The 10,835-nt window shown below is 49.3% G+C and overlaps 1 protein-coding gene across 5 annotated transcripts in view; it reads left to right on the top strand.

The window, feature by feature from the left end:
• Positions 1-10,835, top strand: part of LOC134036885 (zinc finger protein 521) — a 103,712-nt gene that overhangs the window by 76,790 nt on the left and 16,087 nt on the right. For all 5 annotated transcript variants that reach the window (XM_062482045.1, XM_062482044.1, XM_062482042.1 and 2 more), the window contains exon 6: positions 5,603-5,734. In XM_062482045.1, the coding sequence (XP_062338029.1) occupies positions 5,603-5,734 (132 nt within the window). The remainder of the gene's footprint in view (positions 1-5,602; positions 5,735-10,835) is intronic.

Here is a 10,835-nt window from a genome sequence, read left to right as displayed (position 1 = left end):
ATGGACGGTCACCTTCACCACCAGGCACCACTGGCTGGTCACCTTCACCACCAGGCATCACAGGCTGGTCACCTTCACCACCAGGCATCACAGGCTGGTCACCTTCACCACCAGGCATCACAGGCTGGTCACCTTCACCACCAGGCATCACAGGCTGGTCACCTTCACCACCAGGCATCACAGGCTGGTCACCTTCACCACCAGGCATCACAGGCTGGTCACCTTCACCACCAGGCACCACAGGCTGGTCACCTTCACCACCAGGCACCACAGGCTGGTCACCTTCACCACCAGGCACCACAGACTCCACTCTCCCATAGAGTTCCAATCCCAGAACCTCCTGAGTTCCACCATTGACATGACACACTCAACACCCTCATCCACCTGACACACTCAACACCCTCATCCACCTGACACACTCAACACCCTCATCCACCTAACACACTCAACACCCTCATCCACCTGACACACTCAACACCCTCATCCACCTGACACACTCAACACCCTCATCCACCTGACACACTCAACACCCTCATCCACCTGACACACTCAACACCCTCATCCACCTGACACACTCAACACCCTCATCCACATGACACACTCAACACCCTCATCCACCTGACACACTCAACACCCTCATCCACCTGACACACTCAACACCCTCATCCACCTGACACACTCAACACCCTCATCCACGGCTCACTCTCTCTTGGATGGAACATGGGACGTATATAGCTTACTCTACTCTAGCTCTCCTATTGTTGCTAGTTGAACATGGGCTCCCTTCCCTGTACGTACAACCTCTATACTTTGTTTTATTGTCTTATATCAAAGATAGTGTAACACCGGTCACATTGTGCAGTGTGCTATCTACATACTGTCTATAACATTAAACAAAATCACTTCACCTAGGTTTTTCGTTTATTTTTTCATTATTATTTCTTTCATTATACATTTTCCAACTGAGAAGACAGGAAATAGATATTACTAATGTTCCCTCCCAGGCTCGAACTCTCCAATCAGCTGAGGTCCAGGGGGAGTCTGTCCCTATGCACTCCCACCTACCTCATCCCCCTCTCGCACCCAGCCTCCTCAAACACGTCCTAATGGGCCTTGCAGTATCTCTGAAATGAGGTTGGTTCCTCACAAACAGTGTTTCCATCTCCAGAGAATGCACACATGGAGGTGGAGTCAATTTGTATTCACCCATAATTCCCTGGGCCTTAATCACTCTGATTTTCCCCCCATTATCTGTTAATGGATAGTCCCCGTAGAGAGGAGAGAGAAGAGAACCCACCTACTGTTTACAGGCCCGAAGCTGTCGACTCTGTCGGCATCTTCAATCCCATATCACTCTGTGTACGTAGAGAACAGGATGTCGCAGAAAACCCTTGGTTTTTATCTCTGGTTTATTGTCACAAGTGCAATCTCAGGCAGTGTTCGACAGATGGTAGAATCGAGGAGAGTTCTGCCAGTGGCCAAGTCCCCCAGAAACTTCTTTAACCTGGATTTTTTTATGACCGAATATCTTTTCCTCTGTACCTCTGTTGACGGTGGTTTGAAAATGAACTCAACCTTGAAATGACCTCAGATTTTAGTGGACATGTCGAGTCTCCTCCACTTTTGTGTTGTCTGGGCTGCTCTGAAGCAAGTTTGATGTATATATTGTTTATTTACTATGCTACTAGTTTATTCATGAAGCTCACTTGAGGTAAAAATGCCCTTTGGTCTCCAATGTGGCTGTTGAAGTCTTTTGTTTCTCTCCCTGTAATTTGATTTGTTTGAGTTGCTGCTCTGGAGAAGCAGGCCAGGGTGAGTCCCTTTAAGAGCCAGCTTTACAGAAATGTTCACCGTGCCCCAGAGAGAGGCGTAAATCTAAGTATCAGATTTTTCTGTTCCTGCGCCAAATGCTAAAAGTGATCCTGAATTCCCACCTGACCACAGTCACTTCTTTGCAGAATTGTTTAAATAGGGTGGGGGGTACAGTGGTGAGATGGAAGGATGGAGGGGGGCGCTGGGGGGGGGACTGGCTGCGGGGTAGATTTTAATTAAGCTATGCCCTGTGTCCATACTTAATTTCTGTCAAATATTTGAGAATGCTCAACCCAATGACAGTTAAATTAGCAGTTTTTTCCCAGTTCTACTATTTAAGACTTTGTAGTTGAACTTTGTACACAGACAGTATACAGTGTACATGACATATACTGTTTAGAGTACACAGTACATGTTGTATACACACCTCACCTAACAGTACACAAACTCATCTGAAAATGTACAATTTATTACATAAACAGTCAACCAAACTATCAGAACCAGGCAGCCAGACTCTCGTGTCCCAAATCACCTACAACAGCAGATGAACTTCAGCCTTTACAGAGAGTAAACAGTGCGGTGAAAATAAAGACCATCCTTTTCAGAATACTTTTACCTCTCTCTCTCTCTCTCTCTCTCTCTCTCTCTCTCTCTCACACTCTCTCACTCCTTTTCCTTCACTGGGAGAGATATTAGCCGACTGTGTTTTAAGGAGCTGTATGATACATAAACCATGAGGCAGAGGACCGCCAGACCCAGTGGATATGCAGATGGGCTTACTTTGCTGGTGTCAGGGACGCTTAGAGGGAGCAGGAACAGGAGCAGCTCTCATCTAAAGGATTTTCTCAGGAGTGCAAGGGGACAGGGTGGTGGCAGCAGAGAACACTCAAGAGGGTGGAAAAAAGAAAGAGTGGGAGGGAAAGAGCGCGAGAGAGAGAGAGAGAGTGAGAGAGAGAGAGAGAGAGAGAGAGAGAGAGAGAGAGAGAGAGAGAGAGAGAGAGAGAGAGAGAGAGAGAGAGAGTGAGGGAAAGAGAGAGAGAGAGAGCTTACTATCCCCAGTGGCCCTGTAACTATATCCAGAGTCTGCTCTGAGCATAGAGGGGTGGGGGCTCCTGCATGGCCCGTGCTGATTGGGCAGCCCAGGGGGGAGGCTAGGGGAGCGACAGGAAGTGACCTCACCCCAATGAGGGAGCTATTGGGGCGACCTGACTGGATTCCTCCCCTGACTCGTACTAGGAATAGGCTGCCAGTGTGATCTGAGCTCTGCTCTCTAGCTGAACACAAACCAGCCCTCTGTACAAGTTACATTACAGGAGCGGTCATTGCAGAAGAGACCTTTGCACATAGTCACGCAGGCATGCACACACACACACACACAAACACACTGTTTCCTTATAACACACATTCCTGTACAGTATCTCCTATTCTCAGACTCAGTGGAGGTACACATTTATCTGTCCATCTCCCCACCTCTCTCTCCCTCGTTTTTTCCACAAACACCATCTCTTTCTCGCACACACACTGACACACACACGCACATGCACGGCCACACCCAAGGTCAGACAGGCAGGTGCAGAGTTATCTGCATAATGAAGCGGAGCCGGTCTCCGAGGGGACCGGAGTGTGCTCCAGGGTCAAACGGGGGCTTCACATATGGGTCCAGGAATGGATCCGTGAACCCTGCAGCAGGCCTGACCTCAGCAGCCCCCCCCCCTCCCCCGTCACTTCCCACCTCCTCCCCTCTCCCCACCCCTCCTCCCCCTCACACAGATCAGGTGGCTGAATGGCGATTAAAGAGAACAACACACAAACTGGCCCTCGCGTCCACACCGACGACTCGTGCGCATGTGCTCACACACAGGCACACTCTCTGGGTCTGTTTCTCTTTCTTTGAACGGCTTGTACAACCCCCCCCCCCCCCCCCCCCTTGCACACACACGAGCGGCACTCGTCTTTCAAAACGGGGCATACTTTATTATCACTGTGTACTCTCGTTTCTACGGCCTTCAATTCACATCTCTCCATACTGTGTGCACTACTAAAGCTGAAGCTTTTTTTTTTGCTCTTCATCTGAGTTTGCAGTATGTCCTCATATGGTGCCAGATGTTTCTGCCATAAGAGATGGGTGGTAAAAAAGCATGTGGCCATATGGTCAACAAACACAGTCAACAGCAGGACATGTTTCTCTTCTCTTCCCGTCTGTTTTCGTATCTTACCGGAGCAGCAGAGGTCATCGGACTGCAGTTGTCACTTCAACTCAGTCCAAAACAAATACATCCCTGATACCTCACCTTTTTTTTCCAAAGTGGTGCTGGACTTGATTTGGAAACGTAAGCAGGTTTTGTAACCTTGTATTAAAACAATCAGCATTGTGTTGCGTGCTTGACATGATTGGATTTCAGAAAGTGCCCATTTGTCATAAAGCCAAATGCTTTAGGACTGGTGAGGCTGCGTACACTGTTTGATGAGCGCTCGGTGCGCTAGTTGAACAATTTACCATTAAAGTACAAATTGGAAAGTCAAAGGCAGGGAAAGAGAGCTGGGATTTTAAACAGGGCCATGTACATCTGAGTCTATTGGTGTATTGTTGTTGAAGCATGATGGGTTGCCAGATCTGCCCAAGGCCCATTCGGCCTCCCCCACCCCCACTGTGGATCCTCCAGGGGGGGGGTGGCCACAGCTGGTTAGGTGGATGGTGTGTTTGCGCGTCTGGCACTGTGGGCCCATGTTGTGGGCAGTGGGCTGTGGAGACTGTGGGACAGGCCCCTAGACGAGTCCCTTGAGAGCAGCCCACCCCCTCTGGCTGGCCTGGTGCCTGGCTTCCCGGGATTTAGATAGAGCATTTGATAGAGCGTCGGCCCCTCCTCCCATGGCAGCCACGCGGACACTCTTTATCGACGGAGATGGGCAGCTCCGGGGCAAACTGAGTCGGCGTATCGCTGTGCGGCAAATGAGTGTCCGGTCGGGCTGTCCGGGTTCCATCTACCCCGGCTTCCTGCAGCCTCGACTGAGGACATCTGATGCCCAAAGAGACGTGCTGCATCTTCTGATGCTCGTTCAGGCTGCTCGCTTGTTCCGCGATCGCCTCAGGCAATGTTTCACCTCTTCTAACATTAAAAACACAAAATCACGGGTGTTATTTTTTTAAATGAGTCATTATCTACAACAACCCGCATTGTGTGTTGTCAAGACTCGCACTTTGAGAGAGCCGTTTTGAGTTGCCATGGTGATAATGAAGGGGCGACGGAGCAGGTGGAACCGAGTTTGAGCAGTGAATGCTTTGATATGCCAATCTAGTGGTTGTTTATTGGATGGCTTGGATTGTTTGTATTGTTTTCTTGTCATTTTGACAGAAAATATCTGAATCTTATATTATACAGCCACATTCTTTTTTATCTTTTTTTCTTATTTTCCCTCGTCTTGGCTCTTTAAATCTGCATTCATTCCTTTTCTCAGACAGAGCCGGAAGAAATTAATTTGAGCATCAGCCAATCAAAAAGAACCATGTTCCTTGCCATGTTCCGAGTGCACGACCCCGCCTGTGCAATTAGGACCCCCACTGATTGTCCAATTTATGCCTGATGGGACTAGATCACACATTATATTATTTCTTGTACATGCTATAAAAGTCACAGGCAGGAGCCCTTGACTCAAATTGGAACTGAATTTAATGAGAAGGAGTATAGAAACGATGGAGACTTTTGGGGGGCTGTGTGTGGATCAGACGACTCCTCTCTCATCTGTGTGTTGTTGTGTTTTTGTTGTGTCTTTGTTGTGTCTTGCTCCACAGAGGAGGGACTCAACCACGAATGCAAGCTCTGCAGTCAGTCGTTCGACTCGCCCGCCAAACTCCAATGCCACCTGATCGAGCACAGCTTCGAGGGGATGGGCGGCACTTTCAAGTGTCCCGTCTGCTTCACTGGTGAGTGTGTCTGACTGTGTCTGACTGTGTGTGTGTGTCTGACTGTGTGCGTGTGCGCTGTCTGTGGGTGAGTGTGTCTGACTGTGTGTGTGTGTGCTGTCTGTGGGTGTGTGTCTGACTGTGTGTGTGTGTGCTGTCTGTGGGTGTGTGTCTGACTGTGCGTGTGTGTGCTGTCTGTGGGTGTGTGTCTGACTGTGTGTGTGTGTGCTGTCTGTGGGTGAGTCCGCACGTGTACGTCCGCTGAGGCCTTTGCATTCTTTGCGAACAACAATGCGAGCCGTACGTCGCGACGCCTCTTCTTTTGGGGGGTCTAAAATGGCAAACGGTTTCTAAATGAGTCGGGAAAGGTCAGGTGAGCGGGTCGGCCAAGGTAGAGAGCAGTGTGCTGTGCTTGGCTTTTCATCAAGTCATGGCCTCTCTATCAACCCTGAAAAAGTGTCACAATGAGATAGAGAGAGAGAGAGAGAGAGAGAGAGAGAGAGAGAGAGAGAGAGAGAGAGAGAGAGAGAGAGAGATGAGGGGAGGAGGGAAGAGATCAAGTGAGAGAGGGAATGCAAGAGAGCGGTTGGGGAAAGACAGAGACATAGAATGAAGAACATGTAGAAGCGGACAGGGGAGAGTTTTAAAGCGATAGAGAGAAGGTGGGAGGGAGGGAGGGAGGGAGGGAGGAAGGGAGGGGGAGGGAAAGAGATGTGCTAATTGTGGATGGTGGTGGCGCTGATAGCTGTAATGATCTCATCTGTCTCCGAGCATGGAGGTGGACGGAGCGGACTCCTCCTGAGAGGATAACGCCCTCCTTCAGTGTCAACAGGGTTAACTATCTCTATAATGAAATCTGCAAAGTCGTTAACTTCAGCTCTTTGCTCGTTTCTCCCCTCCTCAGCTCTTTCGCTCTTTTCTCTCTCTCTTTTCGCTCGGCAGCTCATTTGGCGCTTTCCTTTTTTGCGTTCCGCGTGCTTTCGTTCTCTTTGATCCGACACCTTTTTCTTGCTTTTCACAACTTTTTTTTCCTCCCCACAATTAACGCGGTGCGCGGCGATTCGCTCGGATCTCCTCCCTTTCACGCGTCCGCTTTTCTCGTCGTATCTCTCTCCGTCTCTCTCTCTCTCTTCCTCCTCCACCTCACCGCTCATTCGTCTCTTCCCTTTCCTCCTCCTCCCCACCTCCTCTCCCCTCCCTCTCTCCCCCGTCTCTCCTCTCATTGCTGTTTTGGCCTTATCTCTCTTTTACCAGAAGCTTATTGATATTTCCCCCTCCCCACCTCCTCCCCCTCCTTCGCCCTCCCTCCCTCCCTCTGCTCCCTCCCCCTTCCTGCCACTGGGGTTTGGGTGTTTTAATAAACAGAGCATGCCTCCTTCATCTGAGCCTTCATTTTCCACCGCCAGCTTTGACAGACAGGTCTCCCACCCTTCCCCCCGCCAGCCTCCCTCCCGCCCCTCTCCCCGCGTGTCCGTATCGATCACTGCGCTAGAAAGAGAGGAAGAGAGAGAGAGAGGGAGAGAGAGAGAGAGGGAGAACGATGCAGGGAAAGAGGGAGAGAGACAACCCCCTCTGGACGGCGGTCGCAGAGCAGACACACGCTAGGCGGGGGCTGGCGGAGGCGGGGGCTGAAGGGGGGGGAGGATGGGATGTGGAGGAAGGCAGTGAGGCCTCCGATGAGAGGCTGAAGGCCTCCCTCTTCTGGGGGAGAAGGGGACAGGCACCGTGAGGCTGCACACGCCTGCAAGGTGGAGATGGGAGGAGGGCTGTCTCTAAGGCCTCACTGTCCTCCAAAACATTGCACAAGCTTTTGACTGACACACGGCCGTGACAGAAGCCTCAATATGCTCCTGGAACATCCAGGAACGTGTATTGTACATGTGCAGATCTTTTCTGAATTATTCATTTGGTCAGCAAAGGCCGGGCATGGTGATGACGTGCTGTGTGAATCTCAGCAGAATGATAATGACACGACAACATCTCATCTCTGTGTGCTGGAGTGCAGATTTGATGAACCATGTTGTGTTTTATTGGGACAGCTTGAGCACTGGTGGCCAAATGAACGGGAATCCCCACATCAGGCATAATGAGTTACAACTTGAAAGTGCAACTTTGATCAAAGTGGGTGGTGTTGGCGAGGCTATGTGAGTTCACTTGAATATTAAAGTCTTTGAGCTCTACACACGAGCCTCGGTGCATGGCGATATTTCAACTGCACCTGGCTAGTCCATCATCTGGATCGAGGTGATTCAGTTTTAAGATTGTGTGTTTTCAACTCTGCTACTCCACCATAACTTTAAAATGGAGGTAAGAGAACAAACCACAGAACGGATGCAGGGGATAAAAGGAAGGGAAAAGAGGAAAGGGGAAATGAGAGGAGGAAAAAACTTGACGGAAGCTGACTGAAGCTGAATGAAGCTGCGAATAGGCAAGTTGTGCATGTGAGATGAAAGGATGGAGAAGGAGAATAGAGAGAGAGAGAGAGAGAGAGAGGGGGGGGGAAGGGAGAGAGCACGGGAAGGGTAAATGGGAATGGAGAAGTGGAGGACCATAAGCCCCCAGGATGATGAGAGGGAGGCTGGCTCTCCCAGGGAACATTTGACAGGTTTCAGAAGTGGGGGAGCCTGCAGCTAGAAGTGTCTGCCTGTACCCCTAGGAGAAGCCGTGAGGGCTGGTGTGGAAATTGTGATTGGGAATATGTGGTTAAGACTAAACAAAACAGGAGGCAAGTCTTCCCGCACAAAAGCATGGATGTGTGTGTGTGCATATGTGTCTGTGTGTTTTGGTGTGTGGGATTGTGTTTATGTCACAGCATGCAACTGAAAGTCTCAAAACTCCAGGACACTGGATTTGACACAAAGTAACAGTATGACAAAGCCAATAATTAGAACGTTTCTCAGTTGAATCCTAGTACATTCCAGAGCGATTTTAGTTCAGGATTGACTTAAACAGAAGTAAACCACAACACCAATTCCGAGTCCTTGGTAATTACTGTAAAAACAAACAGCACAGACTAAAACTTCAGTCTCATTGCTTTCCAGGCGTCTGCCACAACTTCCAAAAGACAGCGGATAAAACCGATGAATAAATACGTGAAAAGAAGAGGGAGAGAGAGAAAAACAAGGATCAACTTATTTTCCCTCACAAACAGCTTAGTATTGGTGCAGCGCTGCCTGCAGAGAGCACCACCCTGCCAAAATAAAGATGAGCTGGGGGCCCATAGTAAAGGAGACGCCTGCCATGGGCGGCCCCTGAGATCTAATCAGAGGGCTTAATATCCCCCACAGCGAGGAGACCTTGGCCCCTCAGACCCACCCCAGCCCCCCTCCTACCCAGCCCCAGTAGGCTCAACACTCTGCTCTGGCTTGCTCCACTCTTGCAGCCAGAAACCCCCCCAATAAAGTTGTGCTCCTCTCTCTTTCTCCTTTTCTCTCCCCCTCTCCCTCCCTACTCTCGGCAGGGAGGGCCACAGGGGCCAGTCCCTGACTCTGTCTCAATGTGTTTTCAGATTGTTTCTTCTCTCACTTTCAGTATGTCCTCATTTTAACGCTCTGGGATAGACTGGATGTTACACAACCTTCCAGTGGGTATCGCTAAGGCATGGTTTACTTAAGCTGCTATCTCCGGCTATGCTCCTCAGTATACTAGAACCATAGCCCGTAGCATTTCTGAATGTAGTTTATCAAATCTCCAGATACGATTTGATCAATGAGCTAAGGAAGACAAAGACGGAAAAGATTGAAACTCCAAGAATCCTGGGGTCAAATGAAATCCTCTTTGTTTATCATGATCCCACTCTGTTTAACATGATCACTACCCCTGTTCTTGTCCTCCAAGAGCTTGAATGACCTCAGTCCAACTCAATATTGATGTGTGTAACATTCCAGAGGCATGTCGTTTATGTTGTTGGGGAAACGTAGGGTCCTGGCACTTTGCCCGCAAGGCTTTTAACCTTCATCGTCCACTTAGTATGCAGGCGGCTGAATTAAATGTGGAGTTATGAGTTGATGTCGTAGCTGCAGTGAGCTGTCACAACAATGTCTTGTTGGTGTTGGGGTCACAGAACGTATAAACACATTGATTTGTGTGGAACAAAGGCTGGGCTGACACCTCAGAGGTGTGTGTGGTTGATTCCTGATTTAAAGGCCCCCCAGTCTCCAATCCATTTTTATTTTTGCTGTATTGGCTTTTTCTTACGCTTCCAAGCCAAAGACATAACGAAAACCTCCTGTAGTTGGTTTGACCCGTTTATTTATGCAGACGAAACACAGCTATAAAAGAGTGGCTATTGTCTGCTAGACTATTTCTTTTTTCTTTTCTTTTTTCTCTCCCTTGAACTCGAATAAAGTATTTTATCAACAAAAAGTAAGCTGCCAATGTTTGAGAAAGCACAAAGCAGTTGTAACCCAGAGCAGCCTCTGTATGTTATAACCGTGGTACGAGCGTGTTGTTTTTGCGAAAGGCTTCTTTCTCTAGCAGTCTCCATCTCCTCTCCATCTGTCCCTGTGGCGCGACGATCGCTCATTTCAGAAGTGGGCCATTGCCTTGTTGTTTGTTCATTAGCGAGAGGCGGTTGATTTTCTGGTTAACACGGGGGCAGCCATTCCACAAACAGCTGTCAAACGGCACATTGGTAGTCAGGAGGTGTCAGTGTGGAGGGGACGGTGCTGTAGGTCCAAACTTTTCATTGCTGAGGTCAGAAGTGTGGCAGGCATCTGTCTGCCGTCACTAAGCCAGCCTCAGGCATATACAGCTCAATAATTAATATAGCCTCTCCCAGGTGTACTCAAATTGGGACATGTTGATGTTGCCGAGCTTCCCTCGGGGGCACCAGGCTGACACGACCCCAAAGTGCTCTCTCTCTCCCCAGCAGACAACTCACCTTTAAGGGCTGTGGTCTCTCAATTCCCTACCCACACCCCACCGGTGCATTGCATTAGAAGAAAAGTTATTTTAAGCCGTAAGAAATTCAAATGAAGCCCCCACATACTAACTTTTTCCAGAGCATCCAGACCTCAAGAGACCAGACAGCCGTCCTTAAAGCACAGGGGTCTGGGATAACAAACGGCATGTTTGAAGTGGTCCTCTGAGACAGCAGAAGGAGAGACACACACAGCACAAA

The sequence above is a fragment of the Osmerus eperlanus genome, chromosome 16 (genome assembly GCF_963692335.1).
Source record: "Osmerus eperlanus chromosome 16, fOsmEpe2.1, whole genome shotgun sequence".
Lineage (NCBI taxonomy): Eukaryota > Metazoa > Chordata > Actinopteri > Osmeriformes > Osmeridae > Osmerus > Osmerus eperlanus.
The sequence above is the reverse complement of the archived record's forward strand: the minus strand, read 5'-3'. Positions and strand labels throughout refer to the sequence as shown.